The sequence below is a fragment of the Dendropsophus ebraccatus genome, chromosome 1, assembly GCF_027789765.1.
Source record: "Dendropsophus ebraccatus isolate aDenEbr1 chromosome 1, aDenEbr1.pat, whole genome shotgun sequence".
NCBI lineage: Eukaryota > Metazoa > Chordata > Amphibia > Anura > Hylidae > Dendropsophus > Dendropsophus ebraccatus.
In genome coordinates, this window is record NC_091454.1 from 231,857,827 (window position 1) to 231,880,681 (window position 22,855).

The 22,855-nt window shown below is 49.7% G+C and overlaps 1 protein-coding gene and 1 long non-coding RNA gene across 2 annotated transcripts in view; both read left to right on the forward strand.

The window, feature by feature from the left end:
* LOC138786509 (phospholipid scramblase 2-like) overlaps nucleotides 1–17,563 on the forward strand; it is a gene marked incomplete at its 3' end in the record, with an annotated part of 65,047 nt that extends 47,484 nt beyond the window's left edge. Inside the window, exons 7-8 of the mRNA XM_069963494.1 lie at nucleotides 17,140–17,301; nucleotides 17,432–17,563. Coding sequence (XP_069819595.1) covers nucleotides 17,140–17,301; nucleotides 17,432–17,563 — 294 coding nt within the window. The remainder of the gene's footprint in view (nucleotides 1–17,139; nucleotides 17,302–17,431) is intronic.
* Nucleotides 17,564–19,159: 1,596 nt separating this feature from the next.
* On the forward strand, nucleotides 19,160–21,793 carry LOC138770918 (uncharacterized). Its single transcript, XR_011359526.1, has 2 exons — nucleotides 19,160–19,223; nucleotides 21,290–21,793. It is a non-coding gene; the product is annotated as an uncharacterized lncRNA (long non-coding RNA).
* The last annotated feature ends 1,062 nt before the right edge of the window (nucleotides 21,794–22,855 follow it).

The following is a 22,855-nucleotide window of genomic DNA, read 5'->3' on the forward strand; positions in this document are numbered from 1 at the left end:
GAGACCGGATGGGGGGGGGGCAAAGGGCGGCATGATTTAGTACATACCAAGCTCAGGAACACATCGGGACCCCGCGATCGCACTGCGAGGGTCCCGATGAGTGACAGGGGATCCCTCTCCTCCTGTCAACCTTATAGATTCTGTGGTCAGTACTGACCACGGCATCTATAGGGTTAAACAGACTGGCGGGGCTTGGGTTTGTCTCCTGGCTGTTGCCAGGAGACCCTAGGTCCTGTAGGCGGCCGGGAGCAGTACACATCACCGCGCGATTTCGCGTGGTGCATGTTTACATTCATGACGTCCTGGGACGTCATAATGCGTTAAGTACTGGCTTTTCATGACGTCCCAGAACGTCATATTGGGGCAAGGGGTTAATAAAGGACAGTCATTTTCTTCTATTTGGTCTTGCATCTATCTGTTGGGTGGGGGGTTGTTATTAACATCTTTCCCCTAATACCAATTTTGATATTTTTTTTTTATCTTCTATCTAAGATTTCATATCTATCTTGTGAACATGGTTAGAACCAGAGGTGGTAGGCGAGCAATATCAGACATAGGAAGGGGAGATAGAGGTAGTGCACCAGGTAGTGTTTCCGCCACGTTCTGGCCCTGGCACTACCGTCACATCTACTGCCTCCTCCACGTCCAAGCCAAAGCGTCCCTCTAATGCCGATGTGCCGCTGCAGCACGACCAAGCACCATCTCCACTTAAAGATCCTGTTGGCCGCTCCCCACTGCCACCAACACAGCTGACACCTTCTCCTACCACCAGTGTAGCCTGCACGCCATACAGCTGCCAGTCCAGCCGCCAGCCTTCTGTGTACCAGGTGTGGGAGCATAAGAAACGCTTTCACCCCAACCATCCCAAAGCCAAAAAACTCAATGTCGGCGTTGCCAGGCTGTTGGCTTTCCGCCTGGTGGACACAGATGGCTTCTGCCATGTTCTGGCCCTGGCATGTCCCCAGTATCAGATGCCTAGCAGGCTGTCCCTGCCCTGGCCCAGCACGTTGCAGAAAATATCTCAAGCGCGTTGGCTGCATCCGTGTCCACCAGGGTCCATCTGACTACAGACACATGGACCACTAAGCACGGTCAAGGTCACAGTTAGCGTCCCAAGTAGTTTAACTTAATATATTTTTGAAAAATACAGCTGTATGAGCTTGATGCGCACTACATACAGCCTCTTTCTCCTTATCCTCTTTGTAGGCCTCAAAATGGTTATTTTTTAAATGCCTCTTTCTCTCTTGCTACCTGATTTAGTTGAACCACAACCTCCGTATTTTCTGCTGGGCAGTTCTTGCTGCCACCAATGGTACCAATTTATCCTCAGTGTGTACAGAGCCCAGGGCCGGCCCTAGGGTAAATGGCGCCCTATGCGAAACCTTTCATGCAGTGCCCACCCCCTTAAGGTAACATAAAGCTCCTTCAGCCTCCCACCCCTCCATATAACACCCATCACCTACCCGGCCCCCCACACAACTACCCACACAACTACCACCCCCAGCTCCCCACACAACTACCACCCCCAGCTCCCCACACAACTACCACCCCCAGCTCCCCACGCAACTACCACCCCCAGCTCCCCACACAACTACCACCCCCAGCTCCCCACACAACTACCACCCCCAGCTCCCCACATAACTACCACCCCCAGCTCCCCACACAACTACCACCCCCAGCTCCCCACACAACTACCACCCCCAGCTCCCCACACAACTACCACCCCCAGCTCCCCACGCAACTACCACCCCCAGCTCCCCACACAACTACCACCCCCAGCTCCCCACACAACTACCACCCCCAGCTCCCCACACAACTACCACCCCCAGCTCCCCACACAACTACCACCCCCAGCTCTCCACACAACTACCACCCCCGGCTCCCCACATAACTACCACCCCCGGCTCCCCACACAACTACCACCCCCAGCTCCCCACACAGCTACCACCCCCAGCTCCCCACATAACTACCACCCCCAGCTCCCCACATAACTACCACCCCCAGCTCCCCACACAGCTACCACCCCCAGCTCCCCACACAACTATCACCCCCAGCTCCCCACACAACTACCACCCCCAGCTACCCACATAACTACCACCCCCAGCTCCCCACACAACTATCACCCCCAGCTCCCCACACAGCTACCACCCCCAGCTCCCCACACAACTACCACCCCCAGCTACCCACACAACTATCACCCCCAGCTCCCCACACAGCTACCACCCCCAGCTCCCCACACAACTACCACCCCCAGCTCCCCACACAACTATCACCCCCAGCTCCCCACACAACTATCACCCCCAGCTCCCCACACAACTACCACCCCCAGCTCCCCACACAACTATCACCCCCAGCTCCCCACACAACTACCACCCCCAGCTCCCCACATAACTATCACCCCCAGCTCCCCACACAACTACCACCCCCAGCTCCCCACATAACTACCACCCCCAGCTCCCCACATAACTACCACCCCCAGCTCCCCACATAACTACCACCCCCAGCTCCCCACATAACTACCACCCCCAGCCCCCCACACAACTACCACCCCCAGCTCCCCACATAACTACCAGCCCCAGCTCCCCACATAACTACCACCCCCAGCTCCCCACACAGCTACCACCCCCAGCCCCCCCATGTAGCAGAAAAAAAAACAGGATACTCACCTCTCACATGGCTCCTCAGCAGTAGAGATGATCGAACAATCTTAGGTTCTATAGACCTCGAAGCTTGTTGAACCTTCCGCATTTGATTTCCAGTCCATGGGGAAGGAGGAGACTGGGAACCGCCTGGAATTCTGGGATTCAGCCTAGGTAATAGGTTGTCTCCTCCTTCCCCACGGACCGGGAATCAAATGCGGAAGGTTTAACAAGCTTCGAGGTCTATAGAACCTAAGATTTTCTGCTGTTCGATCATCTCTACTCAGCAGCAGCTTTCTCCTCCTGAGGTTCTGGTCCCGGTAGCGGCTATTTCCACAAGGATCTTCCAGAGCAGCCGCCTCACACACAGCTCAGCTCCCTTCCCCCGAAGCTCCTATCCCCAGCCCGGCGGCGCCTGCACTCTCTTCTATCCTGCCTGTCTCTGACATGTGACTTCAGCACCAGGAGAGAAGAGAGTGCAGGTGGGGCAGGGCTGGGGGATAGGAGCTGAGCTGTGTGGGAGGCTGGCTCTGAAAGGGACAGAGCGTTTCTGAAGCCATCTGACACTGTCAGCGGCCACTGACAGTACCAGGTGGATTCAGGGACGCCCCCCCCCCTTCAGTGTTTGTCAGTGACTATGGCCCCCTTCAGTGTGTGACAGTGGCGTCTGGCAGCAGTTGCAGTCCCGACTAGCTCTCTTCCTGCCGGAGCGCCCCCAGCTGGCCAGGAGTAAGGTGCCCAGTGCAAGCGCACAGGTGGCACACCCCAAAGGCCGGCCCTGACGGAGCCCATTTGTGACAGTCTGCATTGCAGAGCCACTCTTTTTTCGATAATCTCTTCATCTGTTAGATGTATGTTCTTAAAGCCACATTTTAGGCTATGAGTTCTTCCATCTTTCCAGTTTACTGTTCTGGAGGATAATAACAGTTTCTCCTACATATAGGTGTCACAATTAACCCAAACATCTCCCATTGAGGGGTGTCCTCTGCCTTCCTTTCATTTTGTAGCTGTTTCAAAGGCAAAAGCCAGCAGCTCAGTAACGGACACTTTATCGGCTTTTTTAATCTTTTAAATCAAATCCAAAGAACAGACAGTGAAAATGCAGCATGGTCATAGTAATGCATGGTCATAGTAATGCATGGTCATAGTAATGCATGGTCATAGTAATGCATGGTCATAGTAATGCATGGTCATAGTAATGCTTTAGAACATCTTCACATCCTCACAGTTCTCTTCTGTATTTCAGGTACACATAGTAGCAGCTATCCATTAATTTCCTGTAGAAAGTCAGAGAGTTATGCTACGTTTACACTGAGCGATTATCGGGCGAATTTTCACGATAACGATCGAATTCGAACGATAATCGTACAGTGTAAACGCGGCGAACAATCGAAAAATCGTTCATTTTGATCTTTTAACATGTTCATAAATCGTCGTTTGTCGTTCGCAAAAAAATCGCTGATCGTTCCGTGTACACAGTCGTTCACTGATTTTACCTATGTGTGAGATAGGCTAAAGCGATCGCAAAACGAATTTTCTGTACGATATATCGTTCCATCTAAACGCTGATCGTTATAAAAAAAAAATCGTTACTTCGAAAACGTTAATCGTATGATCGGGCGAATTATCGCTCTGTGTAAACTTAGCATTAGGGGCCATTTACACAGAAAGATTATCGGACAAAGATTTGAAGCCAAAACCAGAAGCAGACCATAAACAGAGATTAGGTCATAAAGGAAAGCCTGAGATTACTCCTCTTTTCAAATCCATTCCTGGCTTTGGCTTCAAATCTTTGGCAGATAATCTGTCAGATAATCTTTCTGTGTAAATGGACCCTTAAAGTGACACTGTCCCCCCCTTTGTACATTCTGACGTTTTCATACCTTATTTTATATCGTACGTCGTGGTGCTTGCTCAAGTAAAAAGTCATCTTTTATCAACTACAGACTGTGTTAAGTGGGCGGGGCCTTGTGGCAATAGCACCACTTAACCCCGCCCACCGCACCACCGTTGGTCCGCCCCCCCTTGACGCCCATTGGTGGGCCGACCTAGAGGGGGTGGGGCCTAGGCTTTTAGGCCAGCCTGTTCCAATGGCCGACGAGGGGGCAGAGCCAATGGTGGCGCGGGGGGCGCTAATGGCGCGAGGCCCCGCCCACTCACAAAAAGGAGGTGACAGTGTCACTTTAAGTATAATGATTGTATAGCGTGCTTAATGACTCATCAGATTCAATTAAATCTTTCATTTATTTTTTTTATTTATTTTTTTAATAATTTTTTTTTTACTTGAATTCTTGAGGCGCCCGGTGGTAACTCCCTTTTTGCATTTTGACATTTTGGGGGCATCGGTGGAGACTCTTGATACTTCATTGGAATTTTTTCTCTGATCTCCCTGAGCTCAGTGATTGCTGGTTTGCACATTGAATACTCCCAAGGGCCACAAAATCCATTTGTGTTTTTAGGTGGAAAAAGTCCCTGTTTAGCCGGCGGGATCAATCAGGTGGGTAGAGGCGGTAGTAGTGGGTTGTTTTTCCATCTAATTCAATTTAAATTTGCCTTCTCTAAGGGCCCTATCCTACCGGACGATTATCGTTTGCATAATTGTTAATGATTAACGATCTCAAACGACCGCTATTGTGAAAGACCTGAAAACGTTCACTCATTTCCATGGAACGATAATCGTTACTTATGATCATAATTGCGATCGTTTTTCTTCGCTATTTATTCGCTATTGCGTTTGTATCTATTGCGAACGACCGAACAATTCAATGTTATTCAATGCGAACGATTAGCGAACGGGCAACGATAAAAATAGGTCCAGGTCTTAAGGCCCAATTCCACGGAACGATTATCGTCTGTATTCGGCCGATATCGGCCGCTACGGACGATAATCGTCCCGTGGAATAGAGTGCACTGATCAGCCAACATCGTTCATGTCGGCTGATCATTGCAGTTGCTTGTTTTTCAACATGTTGAAAAACAAGCGACTGATATAGCAGCGATCTGCTGCAGTCGCTCCGTTGAATAGGAGAATCGGCAGCAGACGCTGCTGTATCCTATGGGCTGCCCGGACGATCAGCGATCCCCCGGGCAGCCCCCCCGCAGCTCCCCGCCACCCCTCCCGCACTCACGCGCTCGCTGCAGCCGCGTTGAATAGCGGCGGCAGCAAGCGGTGAACGAGAAGCAAGCGAGCGCTGAGAGCGCTCGTTTGCTCCTCTAACGACCCGTGTAATAGGCCCTTTATAAAGCGATCAGAGATTTCTCGTTCGGTCGTTAATCATTAACTACATTTCAACCGAACGATTATCGTTTAGATTCGAACGATTTAACGATAATCTGAACGATAATCGTCCGGTGGAATAGGGCCCTTAGATACTTAAGGACATATGACGTACCGGTACGTCATATGTCCTCATTAGCACTTCAAAGCGGGGCCGCGCGGCGGCCCCGCTTTGAAGTGCCACGGTCCCGGGTGCCGCGTGTAGCCCGGGACGCCGCTATTAGCGGGCACGGTCTGATCGCCGTGCCCGCTAATTAGCTAATCGGAGACAGCTGTCAAAGTTGACAGCTGCCTCCGATTACCGGAGGCAACCTTTCCCTGGTGTCTAGTGGGGGAGATCGCTCCTCCGGGACGTTGTCCCGGAGGAGCGATCTCCGTGTGTGCTGCCGGCCGGGGACTCATCCAAGATGGCGCCGTCCCCGACTCGCCACTCGTTTACTTCCGGCTGCAGCAGCCGGAAGTAAACGAGTGCCTATCTCATTGATCTCTGCAGCATATCTACGCTGCAGAGATCTCTATGAGAGATCAAAGTGTATATACTAGAAGTCCCCTAGGGGGAATAACCCTAACCCCAGGGCGGCTTCTAGTATATGTGTAAAAAAAAAAAAGTGTTGTTTATAGTAAAAAGCCCCCTCCCCCAATAAAAGTCTGAATCACCCCCCTTTTCCCAGGTTTTAAATAAAATTAAACAAATAAATAAACATATTTAGTATCGCCGCGTGCGTAACCGCCCGAACTAATAATTAATCACATTCCTGATCTCGCACGGTAAACGGCGTCAGCGCAAAAAAATCCTAAAGTGCAAAATTGCGCATTTTTGGTCGCATCAAATCCAGAAAAAATGTAATAAAAAGTGATCAAAAAGTTGTATATGCGCAATCAAGGTAGCGATAGAAAGAACACATCATGGCGCAAAAAATGACACCTGACACAGCCCCATAGACCAAAGGATAAAAGCGCTATAAGCCGGGGAATGGGGCGATTTTAAGGAACGTATATTTGTTAACAATGGTTTGAATTTTTTATAGGCCATCAGATACAATATAAGTTATACATGTTATATATCATAGTAATCGTAACAACTTGAGGAACGTGCATAACAAGACAGTTTTGCCCCAGGGCGAATGGCGTAAAAACACATTCCCCCCAAATAAAAGAAATGCGTTTTTTTTTTCAATTTCACCACACTATGAATTTTTTTCTGGTTTCGTAGTGACTTTATGCAAAAATTCAGCCGTCATTGCAAAGTACAATTAGTGACGCAAAAAATAAGGGGTCATGTGGGTTTCTAGGTGGAAAAATGCAAGTGCTATGACCTTTTAAACACAAGGAGGAAAAACCGAAAACGTAAAAACGAAAATGGGCCCCGTCCTTAAGGGGTTAAAGGATTTAAAGTGTGAACATTCAAATTACATGATCTCTTACATGGTTTCGATGACAACCACACCACTGTACACTCACGGCCAAAAGTTTTGAGAATGATAGAAATATTAATTATTACAAAGTCTTCTGCTTCAGTTTATAAAATGTCAATGTGCATCATATACTCCAGAATGTTATACAGAGCGATCAGCTTAACAGCAATTACTTGCACAGTCAATATTTTATACACAATAGTTCCAATGGACACTGAACGATATATTACGGTTTCCGTCTAACAGAATTCATAACCCTTAATATTTTAGTCCATACAGTAATAACACTGATCGCCCATAAATACTACCATTTATACACAACAAGGCTATGGTTTAAAAAGATTTCAACAGGTTTATTGGCATGATTTAAAATCTACAAAAAATATACATATAGTGCAAGAATAATCCCGTAGAAAAAAGGATCTCATTGCCACAGAACTTAGTAAGTCCTATTAGTATGTATCCATAGTAGTAAGCATGGAGATCACTGTTATCACTCATGTAGCGTAGCCACATGGCCTCCCAGGCATAAATATACCTAGATTGGTTCTAAGCCTTAATCAGAAGCATGCTTACCCATTGCAATGAGAAAGCGGAAGTAGGCGAAACGTACGTGGGGGTTAGCGACATCATTGCCATGGGTAAGCATGCTTCTGATTAAGGCTTATAGGTATATTTATGCCTGGGAGGCCATGTGGCTACGCTACATGAGTGATCTCCATGCTTACTACTATGGATACATACTAATAGGACTTACTAAGCTCTGTGGCAATGAGATCCTTTTTTCTACTGGATTATTCTTGCACTATATGTATATTTTTTGTAGATTTTAAATCATGCCAATAAACCTGTATAAATATTTTTTAATCATAGCCTTGTTGTGTATAAACACACTCAATATTTGCCTAGAAAATGAACTTTATCCCCCAAAACACATTTCGCCATCATTGCAGCCCGGCCTTAACCCTTAGAGGACCGGGACAATTTCAATTTTTGCATTTTCGGTTTTTCCCTCCTTGTGTATATAAGGCCATACATACATGCTTATTTTTGCGTCACTAATTGTACTTCCCAATGACGGCTGAATTATACCATAAAGTCACTGCGAAACCAGAAAAAAATAAATGTGTGGTGAAATTGAAAAAAAACAAACGCATTTTGTTTATTTGGGGGGTATTTGTTTTTACGTAATTCAGGGTAAAACTGACTTGTTATACATGTTCCTCAAGTCGTTACGATTACAGCGATATATAACATGTATAACTTATATTGTATCTGATGGCCGGTAAAAAATTCACACCATTGTTACCAAATATACGTTCCTTACAATCGCTCCATTCCCGGGGTTATAGCGCTTTTATCCTTGGGCCTATGGCGCTGTGTCAGGTGTCAGTTTTTGTGCCATGATCTGTTCTTTCTATCGGTACCTTGATTGTTCATATGCGCAATTTTGCACTTTGGGATTTTTTTGCGCTTACACTGCTTACCGTGCGAGATCAGGAATGTGATTAATTAATAGTTCGGGCGATTACACACGCGGGGATAGCAAACATGTTTATTTATTTATAGTGCTTGAAAATCCCCATATTGTAATCCGTATTCTTCTTCTTCTTCTTCTTCTGCTTCTTCTTCTTCTTCTTCTTCCAGCCATTTTTCTACGCGTAATACAGCCCGAACCGCTTTGCGCACAGACTCCGTTCAAACTGTGTTTCAAAGCCCTCGGCGGTGTGAGGTTTGCTATCTATTTTCAATCAGATTTGTCGTTTTTAGGAAATTTACGTTTAAAGACCCCGAATTTCCCATAGAAAATAATGGCCCTTTGGAAATAATGGCCACACTCTAACCGCTAACAGCCAATCACAGCACATATGCAAATAGCTGAAATATAGCAGCCAATAGGAACTCTAAGGTCTCGTCATGCATTGTATCACACCATCCACAGTCACATGTCCACTATTGGCCAATAGAAGATGTAATACATGGAAGGTCCTTAACGATTTTGTCTCCCTGACATGAGTAAGGTTGTCATGGTAACCGAGCAATGATCTTTACCATTATAAGTAGCAGAGTTCAGCCAGTAAAATAGCAGAGCTGAGGCAGCCGTGTAGCAGGGACAGTACCCAAGCCGCTTTTAAAGGGACGGTCCCCAAGCCACTCTTAAAGGGACAGTACCCAAGCTGCTCTTGAAGGGGTGGTACCCTAGCAGCTATTAAAGGGACGGTAACCAAGCCGCTCTTAAAAGAACAGTATCTAAGTCGCTCTTAAAGGGACGGTACCCAAGTTGCTCTTAAAGGGACGGTACCCAAGTCACTCTTAAAGGGACGGTATCCAAGTCACTCTTAAAGGGACCCAAGTCGCTCTAAATGGGTCCCTTTAAGAGCGACCCAAGTCCCATTAAGAGCGAAATATGTTCCTTCAAGAGCGACCTGGGTCGCTTTAAGAGTGACCTGGGTCCCTTTAAGAGCGACCTGGGTCCCTTTAAAATTGACCTGGGTCCCTTTTAGAGCGAAATATGTTCCTTCAAGAGTGACCTGGGTCCCTTTATGAGCGACCTGGGTCCCTTTATGAGCGACCTGGGTCCCTTTAACCCCTTGCCTCCGCAGCCTGTTTTGGCCTTAATGACCAGGCTCATTTTTCAAAATCTGACCTGTCTCACATTATGCGCTCATAGCTCAGTGATGCTGTAACGTATGCTAGCGATTCTGAGATTGTTTTTTCGTCACATATGGCACTTTATATTAGTAGCAAAATTTGGTCACTACTTTGTGTATTTTTTGTGAAAAACATCAAAATATCATGAAAAATTTGAAAATTTTGCATTTTATGAACTTCTGAAATTCTCTGCTTCTAAAAAAGCAAGCCATAGCACATAAATTAGTTACTAAGTCACATTACCAATATGTCCTCTTTATTCTGGCATAATTTTGGAAACATATTTTACTTTTTTAGGGTGTTACGGGGCTTAGAAATTTATTAGCAAATTATCACATTTTGTGAAAATTTCCAAAACTGATTTTTTTTAGGGACCAGTTCTTTTTTTAAATGGATTTAGGAGGCTTGTATACTGGAAACCCCCATAAGTGACCCCATTTTGGAAACTAGACACCTTAAAGAATTAATCTAGGGGTATAATGAGCATTTTAACCCTACAGGGGCTGGAGGAAAGTATTCACAATTAGGCCGTAAAAAAATCGAAAATTTAAATTTTCAAATAATATAAATGTTTAGATTAAAGTTTCTCATTTTCAAAAGGAACATGGGAAAAAAAGCATGCCAAAATCTGTAACGCAGGTTCTCCTGAGTACAATGGTACCTCATATGTGGGCGTAAACCACTGTATGGGCACACAGCCGGTCTCAGAAGGGAAGGAGCGCCAATTAGCTTTTTTAATGCAGATTTTGCTGAAGAAGTTTCTGAGCGCCAGGTGCGTTTGCAGAGCCCCTGTAGTGTCCGCAGAATAGAATCCCCCCAAAAGTCACCCCATTTTCGAAAGTACACCCCTCAAAGATTTCATCTTTGGGTAGGATGAGCATTTTGACCCCACAAGTATTAGAGGAAAGTATTCAGAATTAGACAGTAAAAATGAAAAACACGAATTTTTCCAATAATATGTTTGTTTAGTTTGAAATTTCTCAATTTCACGAGGAACAAGAGAAAAAAAGTACCCCAAAATCTGTAACGCAGGTTCTCCTGAATACAACGGTACCCCATATGTGTGGCCGGGCTCAGAAGGGAAGGAGCGCCAATTCGCTTTTTCAATGCAGATTTTTCTGAAGAAGTTTCTGAGCGCCAGGTGCGTTTGCAGAGCCCCTGTAGTGTCCGCAGACAAGAAACCCCCCAAAAGTCACCCCATTTTGGAAAGTACACCCCTCAAGGAATTCATCTTTGGGTTTGGTGACCATTTTGACCCCACAGGTATTAGAGGAAAGTATTCAAAATAAGACAGTAAAATTGAAAAACTAGAATTTTTCCAATAATATGTTCGTGTAGTTTGAAATTTCTCAATTTCATGAGGAACAGGGGAGAAGCTGCATGCCAAAATCTGTAACGCAGGTTCTCCTGAGTAGAACGGTACCCCATATGTGGGCATAAACCACTGTATGGGCACACAGGAGGGCTCAGAAGGGAAGGAGCGCCAATTAGCATTTTCAGTGCAGATTTTTCCGAAGAAGTTTCTGAGCGCCAGGTGCGTTTGCAGAGCCCCTGTAGTGTCAGCAGAATAGAACCCCCCCAAAAGTCACCCCATTTAGGAAAGTGCACCCCTCAAAGAATTAATCTTGGGGTGTGGTGAGCATTTTGACCCCACAGGTATTAGAGGAAAGTATTTTAAAGTATAGAGTAAAAAAGAAAAACTCAAATTTTTCCAATAATATGTTTGTTTAGTTTGAAATTTCTCAATTTCACGAGGAACAGGAGAGAAAATGTACCCAAAAATTTATAACGCAGGTTCTCGTAAGTAGAACGGTACCCCATATGTGGGCATAAACCACTCTATGGGCACACAGCAGGGATCAGAAGGAAGGGAGCGCCAATGAGCATTTTTAGTGCAGATTTTGCTGAAGAAGTTTCTGAGCGCCAGGTGCATTTTTTAGTGCCCCTGTAGTGCCAGCGGAGTAAAATCCCGCCATAAGTTATCCCATTTTGGAAAGTGCACCCCTCAAAGTATTCATCTTGGGGTGTGGTGACCATTTTGACCCCACAGGTATTAGAGGAAAGTATTCAAAAGTAGACATTACTGGAAAAATTCGAGTTTTTCATTTTTACTGTCTACTTTTGAATACTTTCCTCTAATACCTGTGGGGTCAAAATGGTCACCACACCCCAAGATGAATTCTTTGAGGGGTGTACTTTCCAAAATGGGATGACTTATGGCGGGATTTTACTCCGCTGGCACTACAGGGGCACTAAAAAATGCACCTGGCGCTCAGAAACTTCTTCAGCAAAATCTGCACTAAAAATGCTCATTGGCGCTCCCTTCCTTCTGATCCCTGCTGTGTGCCCATAGAGTGGTTTATGCCCACATATGGGGTACCGTTCTACTCACGAGAACCTGCGTTACAGATTTTGGGGTACATTTTCTTTCCTGTTCCTCGTGAAATTTAGAAATTTCCAACTAAAGGAACATATTACTGGAAAAATTCGAGTTTTTCATTTTTACTATGTTCCTTTAGTTGGAAATTTCTAAATTTCACGAGGAACAGGAAAGAAAATGTACCCCAAAATCTGTAACGCAGGTTCTCCTGAGTAGAACGGTACCCCATATGTGGGCATAAACCACTGTATGGGCACACAGCAGGGCTCAGAAGGGAAGGAGCGCCAATTTGCTGGAGCAAAACCGCAGCTAGAAACAGTTATTAGAATAGCGCAGTTACTAAAATACAATAAAAAAATTAGATTACAGGTAATGTGGGGTGGTTACGGGTAATCTGGAGGTGGTTATGGGTAATCTGCGGTGGTTACAGACAATCTGGGGTGGTTACAGGTAACCTGCTGTGGTTACGGCCAACGTGGGGTGGTTACGGACAATCTGGGTTGGTTACGGATAAACTGAAGTGCTTATATGTAATTTGGGTTGGTTACGGCAATCTGGAGGGGGTCTTTGGCAATTTGGGGTGGTTAGAGGCAGTGTGCGGTGGTTAGAGGCAGTGTGCGGTGGTCAGTGGCAACGTGCGGCCGTCAGTGGCAAAGTGCGGCCGTCAGTGGCAACGTGCGGCCGTCAGTGGCAACATGCGGCCGTCAGTGGCAACGTGCGGTGGTTACGTGTAATCTGGCGTGATTACAGGCAACCTGGGGCGGTTAGGGGCAACGTGCGGTGGTTATGTGCAATCTGGCGTGATTACGGGCAATGTGCGGTGGTTACGGGCAATGTGCGGTGGTTACGGGCAACGTGCGGTGGTTACGGGCAACGTGCGGTGGTTAAGTGTAATCTGGCGTGATTATGGGCAACCTGGGGTGGTTACGGGTAATCTGTTGTGATTACATGCAACCTGGGGTGGTTAGAGGCAACGTGCGGCCGTCAGTGGCAACGTGCGGCCGTCAGTGGCAACGTGCGGTGGTTACGTGTAATCTGGCGTGATTACGGGCAACCTGGGGCGATTAGGGGCAACGTGCAGTGGTTACGGGTAATCTGGTGTGATTACAGGCAACCTGGGGTGGTTAGGGGCAACGTGCGGTGGTTACGTGCAATCTGGCGTGATTACGGGCAACGTGCGGTGTTTACGGGCAATGTGCGGTGGTTACGGGCAACGTGCGGTGGTTACGGGCAACGTGCGGTGGTTAAGTGTAATCTGGCGTGATTACGGGCAACCTGGGGTGGTTATGGGTAATCTGTTGTGATTACATGCAACCTGGAGTGGTTAGGGGCAACATGCGGTGGTTACGGGCAATCTGGCATGATTACAGGCAACGTGCGGTGGTTCCGGGCAACGTGCGGTGGTTACGGGCAATGTGCGGTTGTTACGGGCAACGTGTGGTGGTTACGTGCAATCTGGCGTGATTTCGGCCAACCTGGGGCAGTTATGGGCAACGTGCGGTGGTTACGGGTAATCTGGGGGGGTTAGGGGTAATTTGGGAGTAAACTGCAATTATTACTATAATAAAAAGTGTGTGTTTTATTTTTTTGTGTGTTTTTCACTTTTTGTACTTTATCCATTCATTTTAACTCTATTACTATGATTACTGTGATATTTTCTATCACAGTAATCATAGTTCAGTGACAGAGACCAAATTGGTCTCTGTCACTTTAAATTTTCAGAGCTGGACGCTTCTGGCGCACATGCGCACATCAGAAGCAGCCAGGACACCGAAGAGGAAGGAGCTCCAGGATCAGGTAACGTATAATGGGAAGGGGGGGTGACTGGGGGACGGGGGTGACTGGGGGGGTGGGGGGCGACACTGTAACACTTTTTATCCCCTGTCACCAATGATTTATGGTGACAGGGGATAAAAAGTGTCGGCAGCACTGGGAACAGGCGATCGGCGGTATATAGTATATACCGCCGATCGCCTGCTCCGGGACCACACGGGGGGGTCCCCGATCACTGCCCCATGCTCTCCGCTACCTCCGGTGGCGGAGAGCATGGGGCTTTGATCATTCTTTCATTTCCATCCCTGCGAACAAACATCGTTTGTTCGCAGGGATGGGGGCGGCCATCTTGGATCTGATGGCCGCCCGGGGAGGGAGCGGGTTAGTGATCGGGGCACTAGGGGGGCTGATCTGGGGTCTGATTATTACATTTTCATCTCCCCCCACCGTGGATTCACGGTGGGGGGAGATGAAAGCTGTCGGCGGCGCCGGTACCGGAGATTGCCGGTATAATGTTGATATCGGCGATCTCCGGTATCGGCGGCAGTGGAAGGGGGGCCGGGGGACACAGTGACAGTGGCGGTGGGAGGAGGCAACGTCCTGCAGCCTCCTCCCGCCGCCCAATCGGCGGCAAACACCACATCTCCCCCATAGACGCTGCGGTCGCATCGACCGCGGCGTTTATGGGGTTAAATGCCCGGGGGGAGCGCGGCTCCCCTCCGGGCAGAGGCAGCGGGAGGATGTGGTGTGATACTGCCTCCTCCCGCTGCCCGATCTCACTTACGGGCTGCGGGGGGAGGCAGGAACAACATGACGTTTGGGGAACGTCATGTTGCATTAACTACCTACTTTACATGACGTTCCCCAAACGTCATTTTGCGGCAAGGGGTTAAGAGTGAAATATGTCCCTTTAAGAGCAAAATGGGTGCTTTTAAGAGCGACCTGGGTCCCTTTAAGAGCAACCTGGGTCCCTTTAAGAGCTATCTGGATCCCTTTAACAGCCATCTGGGTCCCTTTAAGAGTGAAATGGGTGCCTTTAAGAGCGACCTGGGTCCCTTTAAGAGCAAAATGGGTCCCTTTAAGAGCGACCTGGGTCGCTTTAAGAGCGACCTGGGTCCCTTTAAGAGCGACCTGGGTCCCTTTAAAATTGACCTGGGTCCCTTTTAGAGCGAAATATGTTCCTTCAAGAGCGACCTGGGTTGTTTTAAGAGTGACCTGGGTCCCTTTATGAGCGACCTGGGTCCCTTTAAGAGTGAAATATGTCCCTTTAAGAGCAAAATGGGTGCTTTTAAGAGCGACCTGGGTCCCTTTAAGAGCAACCTGGGTCCCTTTAAGAGCCAAATGGGTCCCTTTAAATGCGACCTGAGTCCCTTTAAGAGTGAAATGGGTCCCATTAAGAGCTATCTGGATCCCTTTAACAGCCATCTGGGTCCCTTTAAGAGCGAAATGGGTGCCTTTAAGAGCGACCTGGGTCCCTTTAAGAGCAAAATGGGTCCCTTTAAGAGCGACCCGGGTCCCTTTAAGAGCAACCTGGGTCCCTTTAAGAGCATTTTGGCCCCTTTAAGAGCAACCTGGGTCCCTTTAAGAGCAAAATGGGTCCCTTTAAGAGTAAAATTGGTCCCTTTAAGTGCGATCTGGGTCCCTTTAAGAGCGACCTGAGTCACTTTAAGAGCGACCTGGGTCCCTTTAACAGCGAACTGGGTCCATTTAAGAGTGAAATGGGTCCCTTTAAGAGTGACCTGGGTCCCTTTAAGAGCAAAATGGGTCCCTTTAAGAGCGACCCGGGTCCCTTTAAGAGCAACCTGGGTCCCTTTAAGAGCATTTTGGCCCCTTTAAGAGCAACCTGGGTCCCTTTAAGAGCAAAATGGGTCCCTTTAAGAGTAAAATTGGTCCCTTTAAGTGCGATCTGGGTCCCTTTAAGAGCGACCTGAGTCACTTTAAGAGCGACCTGGGTCCCTTTAACAGCGAACTGGGTCCATTTAAGAGTGAAATGGGTCCCTTTAAGAGTGACCTGGGTCCCTTTAAGAGCAAAATGGGTCCCTGTAAGAGCGAAATATGTCCCTTTAAGAACAAAATGGGTCCTTTTAAAAGCGACCTTGGTCCCTTTAAGAGCGACCTGGGTCTCTTTAAGAGCGAAATGGGTCCCTTTAAGAGTGAAATTGGTCCCTTTAAGAGTGAAATTGGTCCCTTTAAGAGCAACCTGGGTCCCTTTAAGAGCGATCTGGGTCCCTGTAAGAGTGAAATGGGTCCCTTTAGGAGCTACCTGGGTCCATTTAAGAGCAAAATATGGCCCTTTAAGAGCGACCTGGGTCCCTTTAAGAGCGACCTGGGTCCCTCAACAGTTCCTTGATCTATTCCCGAGTATCACCTTTATCTACATGTATCCGATCCAGGGCAAGTCTAACCAGACCGCATACCCTGGGGATTGGTGTGACTACGACTACATCACATCCCCCCGAGGTTCTGAACAACTACAACTACATCACAATTCCCCCTAAGGTGCTGAGCGACTACAACTACATCACATCCCCTCTAGGTGCTGAGCGACTACAACTACATCACATCCCCTCTAGGTGCTGAGCGACTACAACTACATCACATCCCCTCTAGGTGCTGAGCGACTACAACTACATCACATCCCTCTAGGTGCTGAGCGACTACGACAACATCACATCCTCTCTAGGTGCTGAGCGACTACGACAACATCACATTCCCTCTAGGTGCTGAGCGACTACGACTCCATCACATTTTCTCCAGAGGTGCTTAGTGACTACGACTACATCACTTCCCCTCCATCCCCCACAGGAGTTTCTTTTCCTGTGGTCGGAATGGGGGCGTCTGACTTTTTGCTTTCTTGTGCGTGGGCTTAAACCTATGGTCTACGTATCACTAACTCATCTTTAGGTGAATTTTAGATATTTAGATTAAATGTTACGTTTTCAGATCACTTTTTTGTATAAGGACAAGCAAAAATTACTTACTAGCTACAACCGTCTGTTTCAGATGGAGGTGCGCTCTCCCCTCGGGACTCCCATTGGATTTGTCAAGTGGTACTGGAGCAATCTGGTCACCCACATGTCAGTGATGAATTTCTCCAAGGAGGTGGTTCTTCTCATCCTGGGGCCCAGCTTTCAGGACAGTATTTTTGGCAACAACACCTTTGAGGTAAATAAAGTACTATATAAAGGTTCTGTGCCCCTCCCCCTACAGGGTGACACTATGATCCTGCCCCACCCCCTGTAGGGTGACACTATGATCTGGTAAGACACCCCATCTCATCCTCTCCGTCTCTCAGGTGAAGTCTCAGGATGAGCAGCATGTGGTTGGGATGATCAAGACAGAGACTGATCAACTTCTGGTTACCTTCCCGTTGGACCTGGAGGTGACGGTGAAGGCGTTGTTGTTGGGCGCCTCCCTGTATCTGGTGAGTAGTTGTCTCCATGTTGGATTATGGTTATTTCTGGGGGATGGGTCAGTGATGTCTCCAGTAGCAGATCTCTTTGCCCTTCCTTTACCCCTCCTACTCCTCCCCTTCTTCCTCCGCCTCCCTCCTCCCCTTCTTCCTGCGCCTCCCTCCTCCCCTTCTTCCTCCACCTCCCTCCTCCCCTTCTTCCTCCGCCTCCCTCCTCCCCTTCTTCCTGCGCTTCCCTTCTTCCTCCGCCTCCCTCCTCCCCTTCTTCCTGCGCCTCCCTCCTCCCCTTCTTCCTCCGCATCCCTCCTCCCCTTCTTCCTCCGCCTCCCTCCTTCCTGCGCCTCCCTCCTTCCCTTCTTCCTGCGCCTCCCTCCTCCCCTTCTTCCTCCGCCTCCCTCCTTCCCTTCTTCCTCCGCCTTCCTCCTCCCCTTCTTCCTCCGCCTCCCTCCTCCCCTTCTTCCTCCGCCTCCCTCCTTCCCTTCTTCCTCCGCCTTCCTCCTCCCCTTCTTCCTCCGCCTCCCTCCTCCCCTTCTTCCTGCGCCTCCCTCCTTCCCTTCTTCCTGCGCCTTCCTCCTCCCCTTCTTCCTCCGCCTCCCTCCTCCCCTTATTCCTGCGCCTCCCTCCTCCCCTTCTTCCTCCGCCTCCCTCCTTCCTGCGCCTCCCTCCTTCCCTTCTTCCTGCGCCTCCCTCCTCCCCTTCTTCCTCCGCCTCCCTCCTTCCCTTCTTCCTCCACCTTCCTCCTCCCCTTCTTCCTCCGCCTCCCTCCTCCCCTTCTTCCTGCGCCTCCCTCCTTCCCTTCTTCCTGCGCCTCCCTCCTCCCCTTCTTCCTCCGCCTCCCTCCTCCCCTTATTCCTGCGCCTCCCTCCTCCCCTTCTTCCTCCGCCTCCCTCCTTCCCTTCTTCCTTCGCCTTCCTCCTCCCCTTCTTCCTCCGCCTCCCTCCTCCCCTTCTTCCTGCGCCTCCCTCCTTCCCTTCTTCCTGCGCCTCCCTCCTCCCCTTATTCCTGCGCCTCCCTCCTCCGCATCCCTCCTCCCCTTCTTCCTCCGCCTCCCTCCTTCCTGCGCCTCCCTCCTTCCCTTCTTCCTGCGCCTCCCTCCTCCCCTTCTTCCTCCGCCTCCCTCCTTCCCTTCTTCTTCCGCCTTCCTCCTCCCCTTCTTCCTCCGCCTCCCTCCTCCCCTTCTTTCTGCGCCTCCCTCCTCCCCTTCTTCCTCCGCCTCCCTCCTCCCCTTCTTCCTCCGCCTCCCTCCTCCCCTTCTTCCTGCGCCTCCCTCCTTCCCTTCTTCCTGCGCCTCCCTCCTCCCCTTATTCCTGCGCCTCCCTCCTCCCCTTATTCCTGCGCCTCCCTCCTCCCCTTCTTTCTGCGCCTCCCTCCTCCCCTTATTCCTCCGCCTCCCTCCTCCCCTTATTCCTGCGCCGCCCTCCTCCCCTTCTTCCTGCGCCTCCCTCCTCCCCTTCTTCCTCCGCCTCCCTCCTCCCCTTCTTCCTGTACCTTCCTCCTCCCCTTCATACCCTGCCTCTTCTTCCTGCCCCCTCCTTCCATTACTCTCTCCTCCACATTCCTTCTCCCCCTTTTCTTTCTCCTTCCCGTATCATTGCACACTCTGCACTTCCCTACCTTCCCATTGGACCTGGAGGTGACGGTGAAGGCGTTGTTGTTGGGCGCCTCCCTGTATCTGGTGAGTAGTTGTCTCCATGTTGGATTATGGTTATTTCTGGGGGATGGGTCAGTGATGTCTCCAGTAGCAGATCTCTTTGCCCTTCCTTTACCCCTCCTACTCCTCCCCTTCTTCCTCCGCCTCCCTCCTCCCCTTCTTCCTGCGCCTCCCTCCTCCCCTTCTTCCTCCACCTCCCTCCTCCCCTTCTTCCTCCGCCTCCCTCCTCCCCTTCTTCCTGCGCCTCCCTCCTTCCCTTCTTCCTGCGCCTCCCTCCTCCCCTTCTTCCTCCGCCTCCCTCCTCCCCTTCTTCCTGCGCCTCCCTCCTCCCCTTCTTCCTCCGCCTCCCTCCTCCCCTTCTTCCTGCGCCTCCCTCCTCCCCTTCTTCCTCCGCATCCCTCCTCCCCTTCTTCCTCCGCCTCCCTCCTTCCTGCGCCTCTCTCCTTCCCTTCTTCCTGCGCCTCCCTCCTCCCCTTCTTCCTCCGCCTCCCTCCTTCCCTTCTTCCTCCGCCTTCCTCCTCCCCTTCTTCCTCCGCCTCCCTCCTCCCCTTCTTCCTGCGCCTCCCTCCTTCCCTTCTTCCTGCGCCTCCCTCCTCCCCTTCTTCCTCCGCCTCCCTCCTCCCCTTATTCCTGCGCCTCCCTCCTCCCCTTCTTCCTCCGCATCCCTCCTCCCCTTCTTCCTCCGCCTCCCTCCTTCCTGCGCCTCCCTCCTTCCCTTCTTCCTGCGCCTCCCTCCTCCCCTTCTTCCTCCGCCTCCCTCCTTCCCTTCTTCTTCCGCCTTCCTCCTCCCCTTCTTCCTCCGCCTCCCTCCTCCCCTTCTTTCTGCGCCTCCCTCCTCCCCTTCTTCCTCCGCCTCCCTCCTCCCCTTCTTCCTCCGCCTCCCTCCTCCCCTTCTTCCTGCGCCTCCCTCCTTCCCTTCTTCCTGCGCCTCCCTCTTCCCCTTATTCCTGCGCCTCCCTCCTCCCCTTCTTTCTGCGCCTCCCTCCTCCCCTTATTCCTCCGCCTCCCTCCTCCCCTTATTCCTGCGCCTCCCTCCTCCCCTTCTTCCTCCGCCTCCCTCCTCCCCTTATTCCTGCGCCTCCCTCCTCCCCTTCTTCCTCCGCCTCCCTCCTTCCCTTCTTCCTCCGCCTTCCTCCTCCCCTTCTTCCTCCGCCTCCCTCCTCCCCTTCTTTCTGCGCCTCCCTCCTCCCCTTATTCCTGCGCCGCCCTCCTGCGCCGCCCTCCTCCCCTTCTTCCTGCGCCTCCCTCCTCCCCTTCTTCCTCCGCCTCCCTCCTCCCCTTCTTCCTGTACCTTCCTCCTCCCCTTCATACCCTGCCTCTTCTTCCTGCCCCCTCCTTCCATTACTCTCTCCTCCACATTCCTTCTCCCCCTTTTCTTTCTCCTTCCCGTATCATTGCACACTCTGCACTTTCTCCAATCTTTTTTAGCTACTTTACACCCCTTTCCTTTCTTCCGAACCCTCTGTGCTCTCTCCTCCCCTTCTTCCTGAGTTTCTGTCCTTCTCCTACCTGCGCAGTCTCCTCCACTTCTTCCTGAGCCTCTGTCCTCCCACCCTTCTTCCTGAGTCTCTGCTCTTCTCCCACCTGTGCTCTCTCCTCCCCTTCTTCCTGAGCCTCTCCCCTTCTCCCCCCTTCTCCCCTGCACCTCGCTATTCCTCCTCCTCTTCTTCCTGCACCTCCCTCCTCTTTTTTCTGCACCTCCTCCCCCTTCCTCTCCTTGTCCTCATGTTGCCCCTTCCTCCTCTCCTAGTCCACGTGTTGCCCTTTTCTCCTTCTATCCATCCTCTTCTTCCTCCTCCTCCTCTTCTTCCTGCACCTCGTTCTTCCTCCTCCTTTTCTTCCTGCACCTCCCTCCTCCTCTTCTTTCTACACCTCCTCCCCCTTCCTCATCCTCTCCTAGTCCTCATGTTGCCCCTTTCTCCTTCTTTCCATTCTCTCCATCCTCTTCCTCCTCCTTGTCTTCCTGCACCTCCTCCCCCTTCCTCCTCCTCCTCTCCTAGTCCTCATGTTGCCCCTTTCTCCTCCTCTTCTTCTCTCCTTCCTCCCTCCTTGTACTCTCTCTAAATCAGACTTTTACTCTTGTCTTTCAGAACAGTATGATTAAACAGAAGAGAAGGGCTCTGCAGTCAAACGCTCAACGCAAATCCTAAGTCTCCCCTGACTACTCCGCCTGCAGCATATCTCACTATTACCACATGTATGCAGCAATATGTATCAGTGCCTTTTTACAGAGCTTGACATCCCAGTGCACATTATCCTCACACTGCAGAACATCGCTTTCGTAGGACAATACCCCTTATACCGCAGAACATTTCACTTAGTGTTTTGTAGGGCAGATCACTAGTTATTCCATACAGAGTGCTCGCAGAGCATCTCATGCATCGCTTTGTATGGAATAAGTGCCCGCAGAGCATCTCATACAGCGCTTTATAGGGCACATCACTAGTTGTTCCATACAGAGTGCCAGCACTGCAGAGCATCTCACAGGTCTCACCATATCAAATCTTCGCACTGCAGAACATCTCACCTAATGTCTTAAAAGGGAACTCCGAATAAGAAAAACTTGTTTTCTATTAAAAGTACATTAAAAGTTCTATAGATGTGTCTATACAATGTATTACCGTATCTGTGCGGTTCTGCCACACTGGTAGCTGATAGAAATCCAGAAAGTGGCAAAAAAAGGCCTCTGCGCCAATCCACATTGTCTCCTGCTCCTTCTGCTCCCACCTTAGGAGACAAATCTTCCAGGCCTCTGTCTCACATTGTGTGTGTTTGCTGAGCACAGGCTGATGATGCAGACAGGGGGCAGGGCGTGATGTCACAGGAGGCGGGGCTGGATAACCCAATCCCCATCTCTGACCGAACAGAAGCAACTGCTGCACTAATTTTACTGATTGTGATGGGTGGGGCCTGTGATGATCAGCTGAGGGAAAGCATTGCATTCTGGTAAATGCCAAACCAGGAAGAACAGAAACACAAAACAGCAAAAAAAAAATCCAAACAAATTTATTTTTGGTAGTTTCAAAGCTGGGATAGACAGGTAAGTAATGCTTTATGCTTCTGCAGAAGTTTCATTTTTTACCTCTACCTGGAGTTCCCCTTTAAAGCAAATGATGAGAAGTATTGCCCCCACAGTCCACATGAGGAGCAGTGCCTTAGTACGGGGCCTGGCATGTATCTTGGGATGTTATGATGAACTATATATATATATATATATATATATATATATATATATATAATCTTGTATCCTCAAGCTGAATAAACACTGTATGTGCTGTGTCACAGATTACCCAGCACATGGGAATACACGCTGTGTCCGAAGTGTGTGCACTACAAGTACCAGGCTCTGTATGGCCGATGCCTTGCCCTGCTAGGTAAAGAATATGGGGGCACAGGGCTGTACATAGAGGGGGGTAGCGGACACTTAGGAGGGCACAGGACTGTACTGTACATAGAGGGGGAGCGGCTCCTGTAGCGGGCTGTCTCCTCTCTGTATAGCGGCTCCTGTAGCGGGCTGTCTCCTCTCTGTATAGCGGCTCCTGTAGCAGGCTGTCTCTTCTCTGTAGAGCGGCTCCTGTAGCAGGCTGTCTCCTCTCTGTATAGAAGCTCCTGTAGCAGGCTGTCTCCTCTCTGTATAGAAGCTCCTGTATCGGGCT